Source organism: Barbatula barbatula (genome assembly GCF_947034865.1).
Source record: "Barbatula barbatula genome assembly, chromosome: 22".
Lineage (NCBI taxonomy): Eukaryota > Metazoa > Chordata > Actinopteri > Cypriniformes > Nemacheilidae > Barbatula > Barbatula barbatula.
In genome coordinates, this window is record NC_136785.1 from 6,993,987 (window position 1) to 7,008,574 (window position 14,588).

The following is a 14,588-nucleotide window of genomic DNA, read 5'->3' on the forward strand; positions in this document are numbered from 1 at the left end:
AAGGAAGGAGGCGGGAACGTAAACCCACAAACTTTTAATAAAAAAAACAAACAACAAAACTAAAGTTAAATGCAAAAACATAAAACAGAACAAAGTCCAGGTCTGGTCCTCTCTCTCACTCTACCCTGTTGTGAGCTCCTCTGTGAGAGATGCGAGACCGGTGCACGCACAGGTGACGCTCGTTTTGATGGCTAAGGGATGGCAGACGGATTCAAATCATGATGATAAGGAGCAGTTGGTTTGGAGTGTCGGCTCTACCCACAGTCCTCTTGACAGGGCGACACCACTAGCCAATTATCCCAAAGAGAGCAAGGGGGAGGCGGCATGCTACCTAATCTGTCCACTCTTTGGCCACCCATCTCCCCTTCTAATCAACAGCAAATGCTCTAATCGACAGCAGCTGTTGGGACTCTCAGATCAAACGAATGAAGGAAAATTGCACAAGCTTCCCGGTCTGCATCTCTCCTCCACAATCACACAGTGCCCGCAGCTCTAGAGAGAGATAGTGTGTGAGAGACGCAGGACAGAAAACACGAACCAACAGAACGAAATGAGATGAGATGGAGATGCACCGGGTCCAAATTTTATGATTGATGATAATAAAGATCAGACAGGGTGCATCTCCATCTCGACGGCTTGTTGTGGTCAATGCAGGTATTGGTAATAGGGTTGGGCGGAACGACAGTATATTCGGTTACCCCGGAATAAAGTGTCTAACGCCAGAGACTTTTCTATTTCGTGTATTCTGTGCGAAAATATATAATAATTGTATAAATATAATAATACATAAAGTTAAAGATAAGAAAAATTGTATAGTTAAAGGTATAAAAAATGTTTTATTACAATATAAGTAATTTAAAATAAGAGTTACGATTTTTTTATACCTGTTAATCAGTGTTATATTTATAATAAATGTTAATTTTATATGATTTAAAATAATTGTAATTTAAAGTAAGTGTTGATAGTTGTTAATATTTAATACTTGTTAATAAATGTTTAATCAAAATGTTTAAAATAATTGACATTTTAAATAAGCAGTCATAGTTATTTTTTATTAAATAAGAGTTTTCTTTATTCACCCTGAATTCAGATTCAATGATCAACTGCTGCCTTTTAATTTGCTGTGAAATGCTGCATTTCATCAACTCGATTGCTTAACTATCCCACAAATTGCATTATGGGAAAGAGTTCTGAAGCTCATGAGAGAGTGGTAGGGAATGCTGATCTGGCGCAGGATTTAACAAGGCCCTCAAGGTACGTAGCCATCTAGATCTACATCGGCAGCTCTGAAGAAAACGTTGAAATGTAATGGAATTCGCTGAGAGCAAAGGAGGATGGCTGACCACTTCTTGACCATGCGAGTCACTGACCACTACGGATGGCAGAGCGATCTGATGCCCTGGGACCGATTTAAAGTGAGAGTGTTTGAGAGCGCGAGTGTCTTCATGAATTATCCTGAGAGGCTCTTTTAAAGTCACAGATGAGCCGGTGATTATCTTCTCGGCCTGCCAAGAGTGTGCTGAAAGCAGTCGAGTGCTCTAGCAGGAATAGAACAAAAGCATAGACACCACCCAGTGAGAAAGTCATCGAAAGACAGAAAAGGCAAAATTGGCCATGTGAAGAGTGCAGTCACAGAGCCAAAGTCAAATGTAGGTCACATTAGTTAAAACGTTAAAAACATCTGACTGAGAATTCGCCCGGGATCAAGCTCTTGTAGCGTGAGGGAAAGCTACAGAGTTCAGTGCGTCAAAGCATAGGAGTGGCTCCAACAGCCCATCACCACCATCTAAGCAAGCCATAAAAAAAAAATTCCACCAAAAGGACTCTAATACAGATTAGATTATGATGCCGTTAAATGTAGGGTTGTTTAAGCATCTCCAGGGTCAAGTACAGAGACTTTCCACGCCCTGCAACCTGAGAGGCGTTGACAAGGCTGCTGAAGGTATAGCGTAGCCTGCACCTGTCCCTCAGCTCTTCACAAGCTCTTTCACAGCACTGAGAGGCCTAGGGTACACAGAGCTCTCAGATCACAGGACATTACACATACTCTGGAGAGACAACAAAAGCCCAGGACAATAGAGGAACTGAATGACGATATCCAAAAGCACTCTTTGAAATAGAGGAGTCTGACGTGCAGACTGCTGAGAGAGAAGACTGCCATTCAGGGGCTCACTGCAAACATAGCAACCATCTTGGAAAAAAATCTTACCTGATTGACTTGCCCTGATCGGTCAGCGACTTGACAAGATCAGCAATTGGATATTGAGCTTTTGCTGCACACAGGCCATAACCTAAAGAAGAAACACAGCAGTTAATGGACGGACATTGACATGCAAAGTGTCAAGGGATAGTTCACCCAAAAATTTTAATTCTGTCATCATTTACTCATCATCTTTTGCGGTCCGCAGAAGAAAGTCATACAGGTTTGAAATGACAAGAGGATATTTTGAAGAACGCTGGCAACCGAACAGCGCCGGCACCATTCACTTCTATTGAATGGACACAAAACCAAAGTGTGTGGGTGCCTGTTCATTCTTTAAAATATATGACGCGTTCTGCAAAAGAAAGGTTATACAGGTTTTAAATGACAAGAGTGTGTGTGAGTAAAGGATGACAGAATTTTCTTTTTTGGCTGAACTATCCCTTCAAGGTCATCTTGACTGATTAAATAGCGATCAAAGATTGAAATGTATGACCAGTGTCACAGCCTTTGCATTGCTTGAAAGTTGAATAGACCAATATTTTCATTACATTTTATATAAAAATTGAGTGAAAGTGTATTAAAATGAAGTATATGTGCAGTATCATTAAATATAATGAAATTGCAAATTACGGCATTGACTTTCGAATAACCCACATTAGTAAACTAAAACTACAATTAGTAAACTAAAACTACAATTTGAAGTCCAAGAAACTCTCATCTTGAAATTCATCTCTTTACCACATGGACTGTTTTTACCATTTTAAATAAATAAATCATTGAATTTCCAATAGAAAAAATCAGTTTGCCTCTTCTCTAATTTAAAGATGAAGTATTTGACACTTGAAAGACTTGCGTGACTAAACAAACAGAAAAGCGTGTGCACAAAGCCGAGAAAATAAAGAGGAAACGCTTCATGTTGAAATCCCTGTAGTTTGTTTATTTTACACCTTTGGTTTGGATGCAGAACCATCCAGAAGTGTAACCGCTAGCAGGAAAAAAAAGACACGATGATAAGCATTTTGTAACACTTGCAAGAGAAGTCGACCTTTCGTCGATAGCAAAATTAAGCGCCAGAATGAGCAAACTCATGTAAACTCGACGCGTCTGTCAGTTGAAAGTCTTGTTAAAGCTGAAAGCTTCTAAATGGCCTGTCACAACAGTCTCAAATTCATGTTAAACAAGCATTTCAACAAACGTTCTGCTCCTAATGATTTTTGCGCTTTTCTTTTCTTTTTTTAACAAAGCCATTTCTCTTTGGGAAAACAACCATGGCTGGCAAGGTCCAACCTTAAACAGAAAAGGGCTTAATGTTTTCACAGCCGCCAATCACCCAAAGTGACGACTTTATGTAGACGCAGAAATGCAGTGACTGCTTACTCAAAGAACCGAGATGTGTATAACACAAAAGAAATGGACCGGACACCTAAATTAATTTACCAGAAAATTAAGACAAATTCCTTAAAACAACTAAAACCACAACAACAGTTTATTGATCGCTACTTCAAGTGATCGCTTCAATACCAACAAAATTACTATTGGCTTCTCACACTAAATTCAGATTAAACCATCACTTCGGCTCTCTCTGTCAGCTTGGCATTGGCCTAGGCCTACCAGGCAACAGTCAGAAGGGAATAGTCTGGATGCCTCCAAGCCTGTTGGATGACCATTTGTTTTAAATAAAAGGGGCTGTCTTTGTTGTGCTTGGCCTCGCAGTCTTGTTTACTCTGGCCGGCTCGGTTTATTATCGTTTCAGCTTCTCATTCTGTTCATATTCCCACATCTAATTGCTCCCCTTTTCCACTGTCCTGTCGCCTCAAACATCTTGATCTACTAGACCTGCTGTCGGGCCATAAAACGGAACCGTAAAACAGTCTGTTATGGGGAACAAAGCAGCGTGAGTGCCGGTGCCATCGCTGGAGGCCGTGGAGGAGGCCCTCGCAAGGATTTTTTCAAGAAACCAGCTATTCCAAACAGAAAAACGGTCGCTTATTTCAGACATTGCTAGCGATACATTACTTTTTTACGATACATTATTTGCCAGCTTAACTCACACTGAAGGTAAACACAGTTATAAGTTGTCCGACACATTGCGACGGATGTGGGCACATGAAAAATGATGCGACCCTGCCAGAGGAGATAAACCTGACATCACCCTCAGAGCTCGGCTCAGAAGAACAATGCCATGGGAGGCCAACCACACCATTCCACAAAACAACATGCCGAAGAGCTGACACCAACTAGACAGATAAAACTGCACAAAAAGACCACCTCCGAACAAGTGCTAGCATGCCTTAGGGCGCATTGTGGGGGGGCTTATTTCTTGCAGGAGGGGACATAAAATGGCCTGTAATGTAATAGGGGCAAAGCAAGGCTGGTTAAACAGACATAACATAATAGACTGTTTAAAGTTGTTGATGGTTCACCAAGGACCTTTCCAGCTGTGTGTGGAGGGGGTCAGATGTACAAGGCTACACAGACGCTCTCTCACTCTTTACCTGGAACAATGATGATATTTTGAGCGTCCTTGATCATTTCGACTGTCTGCTCCACATTGACCTCTGTGTGGGTACCGGTGATCTCCATGGGTTTGCCCGTGCCGGTGGATGAGGTGCCGTAGCCTCCGAGGATGACGTTCGCCAGGGAGCGGTTCATGGCCTAGCAAGAAACAAACACAGTGAGACTACACACACAGTACATGCATAGATTTAAGAAAAATCTAAAAATGAATAAATGTTTATATACAATTTAAATAATATATAGATACATACATGTATTTATGCAGGATGTTTTTGTACATATGTGTGTGTGTGTATGTTTTTGTTATAAATACAAAATTAATATGCGCGACTAATCGTTGAAAAGCACTTAATATGACATATAGTATGTGTATTATGCATAATAGGTATAATCATGAAAACCCGAATGATTGTCTGTGTTTGTTTTTTAAAATGTATACGGTAGCATCGGCGGGGACAAGTTATGCCCCAAAACATATATTACACTTAAAATTGTTGTTTAGATGCATGCCAGCTGCCTGCCAAGCAAATAAATGAGGAATTTGCATGAGAGGGTAAAGAGTTAAAAACTACAAATAAAATATTGAAAACCATGGTCTTGAATTTCCCATATTCCTTCAAATCCAATCCAAAGCGTGTTATTACAAAAGAGAACATCTCGTCTTTGGGATGATGTACTATGGTGAGATTTGGCTTTCAGAGATGACCAACCATTCCTGGCACCCCTTCACACCGAGACAGATGTCAGGAGATGAGAAGGTGAACTTACCACACACATGATGTAAGAGAGGATCGCTCCGGAGGAACCAATGAGGGCACCCACTATGGTCAGCAGGTTGTTGTTGAGAAGGAAGCCCTCGGCGCAAAGGGCCCAGCCGGAATAACTGTTAAGCACCGTGATCACGACGGGCATGTCAGCACCTCCGATGGCCGCTGTAAGGGTCACGCCCTACAAAAGAGTAAAGAGCAGGGTCACAGTAAGAGGCCGAGAGAAAAGAGGACGTAGATCAAAGGTTACAGTGATGACAAGCGAACAAAGCACAACGGTAACACAACTCCATCGTCTCAACCAAAAAGGAAAATCACACTGTTAATTTTCAATCTGTTCGTTTACAGACCCGGCGATGATGCAAACAGGAAATGCGATCCAATACACAGCAGAACAACATATTTCACCCAGATTTGGTTGCGATGGGCTTCAATTAAGTCATGAGGTGTTTGTCAAAACACAGTATTCATTTCACTCGCCCATGATATCATACCTGGATCATTAAACAATATAGATTCCTCTGGGAACAGACTTAAACAAAGCCAGCTACCACACACTGTGTAAAGAAATACGCAAGTACAAAGACGCAGACTTAAATAATATCGAATGGCTGTAAAAAGAGCCAGACGCCAGACTGCAGGTGACTGTTTATCTTTGTACCAAACTGACAGTTTCCTGATTATTGACGAATGATAAAAGCACAATGATGCAATTGTTTACGGAGATTGCGAGTGCGTTACTTTGACGTTTCATGACCGTTGTTTACTTTTATCTGTCGTCATGACCGTTGTTTACTTTTATCTGTCATCATATGAAGGTTGTGGTGTTATGGATTACACCAATACATAAATAAGAGTCAAAGGGAGTTGGGGATTTCCCATAGCGGACTATTCTGAAGTAGTGACTAGGAGTATATACTGTAGGTGCAAACAATTCTCAAGTCAGTGAGAAACCGTATCAAGATTACAAGGTGGAAAACATTCATCAAACATACAATGGAAATTAGGTGTAAATGAAAGTGGGCAATTCCAGCATTACGGGTGGGAAATATTTGGTAAAAACGTACCAAAAAAATTAACTTACAAAAAGCTGAGAATGTATTTATTACCAATGTTTGTTCATTTATAAGCTAAATTTGTTTATATGTTACAAAAGCCCTAATAACAGTGTCCAGAGATCAAATCAAAAGTTTTAAAAAGCAATGTGTTATGGATGTGACAAAAAAATGACATACTTTGCAGGATTTCGGTTCATTAAAACGTACTAAACTGAATTACTAATACACAACAAAGGATGAAGGGATGGCGCTAAAATACTCATACTATTTTATTTTTAATTTGCCCATTTATTAATAATATGTGCAGGCCCGTTATGGATGTGACAATTCTGAAAGCGGCAACTACCGGACTATGCAATCTTCTTTCTATTAAAAACAATGCTTTAAAGACATTGAGAGACCTGGCATAGGTACATATTTCATGGTAAGGTTGCCCTTTGCATGTAATTGCCCATATACCCATTTGGAAAATTGAACATTTATGCATTTGGCAGAAGCTTTTATCTAAAGCGACTTGCATTACATTATACTATAATTTTTTGTTTCTGATTATGTGCAATCCCTAGGATCGTACCTATCACCTTGGCGTTGCTAACTCAATGCTTTAACCACTGAGCTACAAATTTGTCAAAAGCCTTACCATGACAGCAGACAGTGCAGACACGGAGCCCAGGCAGGTCAAGCCTGTGGTATAGCTGGGATCCAGCAGGTAGGGGATCATGCAGCCAACACTGGCAGCCATGAGGGTGGCGTTCAGCGCATGGCGACCCGGAAGCATAAGGGGAGAGGAGTTCAAGAGACCTATGGGAAGTAAAAAATATGGAGTTGAAAAATCACCTCTGCATGAATCTGTCAAGCATAGATGAGCACAGACACCGGACACCATGTGCTGTTTGGGAACATGATGGGCAGGAGGAGGGAAATGATAGCGAGTTCTTGGAAACGAAAAGCCACACTCTCTTAAGCTTGTTTGATTAGCGCTTCAAACATAAGGTTCTCAACTGCACGTCATGCTTTTAAAGAGAATTTAAAACAGCCGTGAGCCCCCCATAAACTATAATAATAAGTACGAGACACATCATCAAGAACGTGTACTCAGGAAGAACTCGTCGCGTTTTGCGGCGTAACAAGTCTGGGATGGACCATATACCACAATAGCCCCCCTCTTACACCAAACAGCTAATCTAGAAAGAAAAATGCATACAAGCATAAAAGTGGGAGTTGTAATCTGTTTTATCAGCGCAGGCCTCTGGGCTCCAGAGCGCAGTGCTGGTGGAATGGGAAAGCTCCTGAAGATAATGCGTTCCAGCTTTGGGGGACAAGTGGAAAAAGACTGGGGGGCGGAGGGACTAATTAGTGCCAAATACTGAGAGGTTCCGCATGGCCAAGCTTTAAACATGAGGCATGTGTGGTACTGGTGGGCCGGGGAGTTAAACAAAGCAACAGCAGACAATGAGGACACAGGCGGCGACCACGAAACTGTTTGCTGGCAAACCGAGGATTCGGGACTCATTCGGAACCATATAGCAGTCCCTCCGGGATCTGGCAAATTGTCCCTGATCATCACAGGCCAATAACAGTGTTGACTTTTTAGTTAAAACCTTGTTATAATTAAACCGTTACATAATAAATGTTATTGTCAGCAGGAGGATAATATCCTATAAATATTATATTAATCTGATTGGTCTGGAATCATCAGAAATTGCAACCCATTACATATAATTCTGGGATTTGATAAATTTGCGTTCATTCTCATGATGTCAAGATCACACAATCTTGAAATAACTGATATATTAGAGACAAGGGCAAACTGTGTTATTTATTTGCAGATTATATACTTTTTAATCACGATTAATCGATTAAAAAAATGTGGGTTTATATAATATGTGTGTGTGTGGTGTGTATATATATGTTTATATATAAATACACAAACAGACTTATTTAAGAAAAATATATCATTATAATAAATGACATTGACCCATGAATGACGCAGTACATTTATATTTAAAAGATGAAAAAGGGTTTAAGCATAGAAAACTTTACCTTAAGCAGTATTACACTTATTGTTTTTGTTTAAATATAATTGCACTTTTGTTTTTCTTTAAATATAATTGCACTTTTGTTTTTCTGAGCAAGAAATATTTATCATACATTTTCCTTGGTTTACAGAAGACGCCCACTAAAATGTCATTCAGTATAACAATCTTGTCAGGCATATTTACATAAAAAAATCTATTTATGACATAAAAAGTCTAATTACTTTAACCCTAAATGCCAATTAGTTGTAATTTAACTTTCTGAATGACAATGTAACATTATTTCAACCGAATTTTAACTTCTTTTCTCCAAAAACTTCAAACCATAAATTAAACTTTGTAATTACAAAATAAGTGATTTTATATCCATAGAAAGCACATTAAATGTAAAATTATTTTGGAGACATCTTAACGTCTTTGACCCTCATGAATGAATCATATAAACATGTGTATATTTTCTAGGGCTGACAAATGATAAATCGCGATTAATTCCGTACAGAATAAAAGTTTGTGTTTACATAATATATGTCTGTATACTGTGCACATTTATATTTCAGAAAAATATTTATACATTTTAATTATTGGTATAAATACACATGCATAAACTATTTACATGTATTTATGTTTCATCAGATACAAAATTACTATGCACAATACAAAGGCATATATTATGCAAACTTCGATTCATAATTTATCATTTGACAGCCCTAACACACACAAATATTTATTTTAGAATCAATTATTCTCGATTAATCGATTTGTCAACACTACTAATTCTCTTACTATCTTACTCCTGTATTTCTGCCTTTTATTTCTATTTCGATCTTTTTTACATTTATTTGTATTTCAATCTTTTTTACATTTATTTCAATTATTTCGATCTTTTTTACATTTATTTCTATTTCAATCTTTTTTACATTTATTTCTATTTCGACCTTTTTAAGTACATTATCATATAGGAAACTGTGGGGAGCTGCAAAGAATTTCAACTCAATTCGTACATGGTTGTTTATGTCAGGGTTCCCAAACTTTTCAGCCCACAACCCCAAAAATAACTGTGCCAGGGACTCGAGACTCCCACTAACCTCGGAGGTGGTTGAAGTATACAAACATTGCGCGCAACTGCGCACATGCGTTAATTAGGTCTATCCAAACACGTGCATGAACACGGTCTTACAAAATCGGACTTAATAGTTATTTAGTCATTATTTGTCTTTTTGTTATACATAAACCATGAACTATTACTACAGATGGTCCAATTTCATGAAAACTGATTCGAATGCTGATGAATGTCGTCTTTCTGCAAACGGCGACCTCTTTTCGTACCCGAGGATGATGGTCTTTCTGTCTGTGGCGCTTCTCCACACTCCTCCACTGGCCTCCCTGCGTTGTCTTTAGTCGATATTAACCAACGTTTTATTTTGACAAAAACAAATATCCTAAACTGAAAGCTTGAAAAATAACCTGAATGCACACATGGGAATGTTTAATTTGGTGGTGTAAATTGACTTGCTGCACCTAACCTAATGCAATTGCTAATGTGACGTAATCACCTCAAGGGGCACAATCGAGGGGGAGCAAATTCCAAAGGCTGTTGGCTTTTTTTCACATGGTTTAATTTTTACTTTAATGTTTTGTCACACTTACTGATTAAATACGCTATTGCTAATAATAGAAAAAAAACTGGAAATCACGGCCTTGCGACCCCTACTTTGGGAGCCCCTGGTTTATGTGACCAAGAAAACATAAAACTTCACCTTGAAGTTTGCCATAAGCCACCAGAGAACCGCTGAAGGTGACTCCTCCAATGTAGGTACCAAGATAAGCCACGATCTTTGTGAAGTTGGCTGCTGGGTCAGTTGCGAAGTGTGGGTACTCCACCATGTACTCAGCAACGCAGGTGAGCATAGCCGCCAGACCCACCAGACTGTGGAAAGCGGCAACAAGCTGCGGCAGGTCAGAGATCTGGATCTTCTTGGCGATGGCCAAACCTGCAAAGTTGAAAACAGTAAAGGGAAATTTAGGCCTGCTGGTAAACTGGTCACATCCGATGAGGCAGCATGCGTGTTGACAGAGTATGGAGAACAGGTTGGGGGAAGGGTGTGCGGAGGGCTGGTTCGGGGCGGGCTGAGACCTCGGGGTGGAAGTTAGCATCTGGAATTAAGCAGAATTTCAGTTTTGAGCCGGGGCTGTTCGGGGCGGTTTTAACAACGTTCCAGCAGGTTTCCAGGAATAATTAGCAATTTAGATTAGACATGACTTGCTACAAAGAGCGATCCCGTGCTGTGTGACTCACACGACCTGTTGACCATTACCTGGGGTTGGGGTGGCAGGCAAATCGCTAGGTTGTTTCTCCATTTACATACATGCACTTTGAGGTTCAAAGGCGTCCGAGTAAAGAAGAAAGACAGGAAGACACAAAAACGCACACACACTTACCGGCAGTGCCACCCACTGCCATGGCAGCAGTCATCTGTGCCATGAGTTCAGGAGAAGGCTTTAACACTCCAAATGTGGCAGCGATGCCACCAGCCACTCCGATCATTCCCAGGGTGTTACCAAGACGGGAAGTGGACTGTTTGGAAAGACCCGCCAGAGCTCCAACGCAGCACAACCCAGATCCTAAGTACATCATCTGCACATAAGAACAACAAGATTTACACAAATTGAAGACGCACATTCTCCAGAATCCTAAAAACGTGTACGAAGTAAACTTATATATATTGTTAATTGAAATTAATTCAAGTACTAACTAAGTGATGCACTCTCACCTGCTCTATGTTATACCCGCTCTGAAGAGCCACACCATAACCTCCAACAAACAGACCAGCAGGCAGAAGAAATAAGTAGTTGTACTCTGGAGGATCAGTTGGGCGCTTGAACATGTCCAACATCTTCTTAGTGACCAAAAAACCACCTGATGAAACAAACAGGTAAAAAGAAAACCGTAAACAAACGTTATTGTCATTTTAAGATGCCCATGACTCACAAATTCATGCGAATCGTCCTAATTGATGAGTCACTAAATAATGTGGTGATAATGAGGAGAGTCAGTCATCTGCTTTTCATTAGTCAAGTATTTTTAAAGTGCCATGTGTACAATTTACATTCATTTTCCTGGCGTACGCCATCCTACCAAAGCAACTTAATAGGACGATTACCAAACCAAAGCTTTTCATTTGAAACTCAGACGGATATCCAGTTACGTTCAGACCTTAGTGACCCGTAACTCTGAGGACTCAAATATTTTCAGTCAAAAGTAAAAGCACTCAGGCCGTCGAACACAACGTATACGGCATTAGAAAGAATGTTCCGTTTTCCCAAAATTAAACCAGAACGATATCCAGACATTATAGCGGGGGCCAAAGAATAAAATATGTTTTCATTCCTGTCATTAATGGAGCAGGTTCACCGTAAATTCCTTGTCTTTTGTGAAATTAAATTCGAGAGAGCAATTGTTGGGTTTTCCCCTGTACGCACTTGTAACAATAAAAAGAGGAAAGGAAAAAGCGTGCAGAATGTCCATATTTCCAACTCCTAAAGGTTTATGGGTAATGGGACGGTAGGATGAAGCCATGTGTAAGAAATGGTAATAACAAAAACATCAGAAACTGAACACCTGCTTCAGGAGAAGATACACATATAAATTCAGACTCTTTATGTGTGCTGGAACATGTATCTAAAAGTTGTTTTTGTAGTGCATGAACAAAAATGTCTGTAAAAGCCTAGTGGTCTACCATTAAATCATGAAGACCGCCATTTTTTGGCCCACTGGACTGAGCACTCAGACTTCAGATAGATTAAGAGGTCATTGGATTCAGGATGGCATCTTGGCCACCTACCCAAGCCATTTTTCTCCTGTCCCCTAATGACCCTTTTGCCTGGTTTTGAGCTGAGCAGGACTCGGAATGATTTATGACACGACCGAGGCTCTTTGAAGCAAAACCGCTGCGCTGGCATTTCCTGCTTCAGGTGAGAGGTGTGTCTGCTACCCCTGGACTAACCTATTACTCCTGTTGGAAATAGAACATGGAGGATTTCCCATGAACCTGATGCAAGGTATACGGTTAGCATACACCTGCTCGCATTTGTAACCTTTATTTAATTCCTATTTAAAATAAAACATAAAATAGCCTGGCTTTTACAAGCGTGAACTGAAGATATTTTAAAGAAATGTTGGTAACCAAACAACATTTGGGCCCCATTGATTGCCATCGTATGGAACACAAAACCCCTGAGACATTTCTCAAAATATATTTTGTGTTTCACAGAAGAAAGATTAACTTAATTTATAAATGATAAACCGTTTATTTCATATTATTAGCCTTACTTTTATTGAGAAGATATTTAGATGAACGTTGGATTTAGATTCATTGACTTTGACCCCACCGAGACATTTCTCAAAAAAACAAAGTCATACACAGGTTTTGAATTACATGAGGCCAAATAAAAGTTTTATTCTCGGGAGAACTATCACTTTAAGGTGAAATGACGTCATTTGTATTTTTGTGATTGCGTTTTTTGGTTTCTTTCGCTGTTGGCAGGTAGAGGATTGCGTGTTCTGTGCACTCACCAGCGATGTTGACAGAGGAGATGAAAGCAGCGAGAACGGCCAGGGTCTCGGCCGTGCTGCCGGGGAGGTATCCACCACCCATGAGGGAGAGGCCACCAACCGCAGTCAAGCCTGTGAACACATGCCTTCGCTGTTAGTGCACTGGAGATAAAGGCTATCCACAAATGAATATAACTTGCTGGAACTGTTGACTAACAAAGCACATGTGGGAAAACATCTTGACAATTTGCCTTGTTTGTAAAAAAATTATGCAACGGATGCAAAGTGAGAAAAACAAGGCATCTGACAACTTGAGTCATTTCAATAATTTTCCCCTCCCCTGATAAAAGTTGTGACCAAAATACGAAGTATTTTGCCAAATGCTTTGTCAGAACAGCGTTTGGAGCTCAAAAGTCAAATTTAACTCATTTTGATCAAGGATTAAAGATGACAACACTGAAAATCCCAAAGGCAATCTGATAACCATCACCTCTCTAATGGCTTCCAAATGCTTCTGACTCGCTGACCAAACCTGAGGTGGGTCAGCTAGTTAGTTACTGGTCTCTTTAAGTCAATGAAGTGTGTAACTGTTGCTAAGCATTTCCGCTCACTTTGTAATTCTAAAGTAACAATTGATCACAGACAGACGATTTGTAAACCGACACAGGCACGCACCGCCCAGACACGTGTGTGCAGAGGTTTGGATATCTGTAAAATAAAACCCTTGGATGAAAATGAAAGAGCTTATACAAATCCCACAAATGAATTTCTGATGTTGTGATTTTGAGTCGCAGACCGGGTATTGTTTCCAACGGTCTATGATCACAGAGGATAAATCTGTGAGGTATTTGGAAAGAAGGGGGTCCTAAAAGGACATAAAGCGTCTAAATCCTTGGATGAGACAATGTTCAACGCTCATACCAAGAGATGTGGAGACAGTGGCTCATTCTGATTCACTAGTTTCAGGTAGATTAAAGAGCCGGAGCGAAACGCTACTCCGCCTGGAGTAAGAAATCAAAAGTAACCTTACTCTTGGAAAAGTTCTTTCAATGAGAATGACAAATTCCACATTAGTCGTAATGTCTCGGACACTTTGGTGCAAGCTTCATTACGTCTGGTATGGTAATGAGCCAACTCTACCACTCGGGCACATTTCAAGGCCTGGGAAACAGCTCTATAAGTGTCAAATAAGTTAGCTTAACACCTCATACACAAATGAAACAAAAAGCAAGAGGCAGTCTCAGCAAACCAATAAAAGATACGCAGGAAATGTGCAGAAGGCCGTAGAAACCTAATTGATTCTGCGACACTCAATCTTACGTTTACAGCTCTCTCGACATAAAGGACCAAGATGAGGACCACCAAAGACTTATGTTAAAAACAATGAAATCTTGGCCTGCTGAGAGAAATGAAAAAACATTTAACGAAGCCCAATAGCATCCTTGATCTGCCATG

General features: G+C 40.1%; 1 protein-coding gene across 3 annotated transcripts in view; it reads right to left on the bottom strand.

Moving 5' to 3' along the window:
• The window catches only part of nnt (nicotinamide nucleotide transhydrogenase), a 31,943-nt gene that overhangs the window by 5,478 nt on the left and 11,877 nt on the right, over nt 1–14,588 (bottom strand). For all 3 annotated transcript variants that reach the window (XR_013788240.1, XM_079486376.1, XM_079486377.1), the window contains exons 12-19: nt 13,155–13,265; nt 11,353–11,498; nt 11,021–11,216; nt 10,339–10,572; nt 7,186–7,346; nt 5,489–5,668; nt 4,699–4,858; nt 2,210–2,291 (exon numbers count right to left, since the gene is read on the bottom strand). Coding sequence is in view for 2 of the 3 variants with exons in the window: in XM_079486376.1 (XP_079342502.1) it covers nt 2,210–2,291; nt 4,699–4,858; nt 5,489–5,668; nt 7,186–7,346; nt 10,339–10,572; nt 11,021–11,216; nt 11,353–11,498; nt 13,155–13,265 (1,270 nt within the window). In the remaining variant the exon portion in view is untranslated. The remainder of the gene's footprint in view (nt 1–2,209; nt 2,292–4,698; nt 4,859–5,488; nt 5,669–7,185; nt 7,347–10,338; nt 10,573–11,020; nt 11,217–11,352; nt 11,499–13,154; nt 13,266–14,588) is intronic.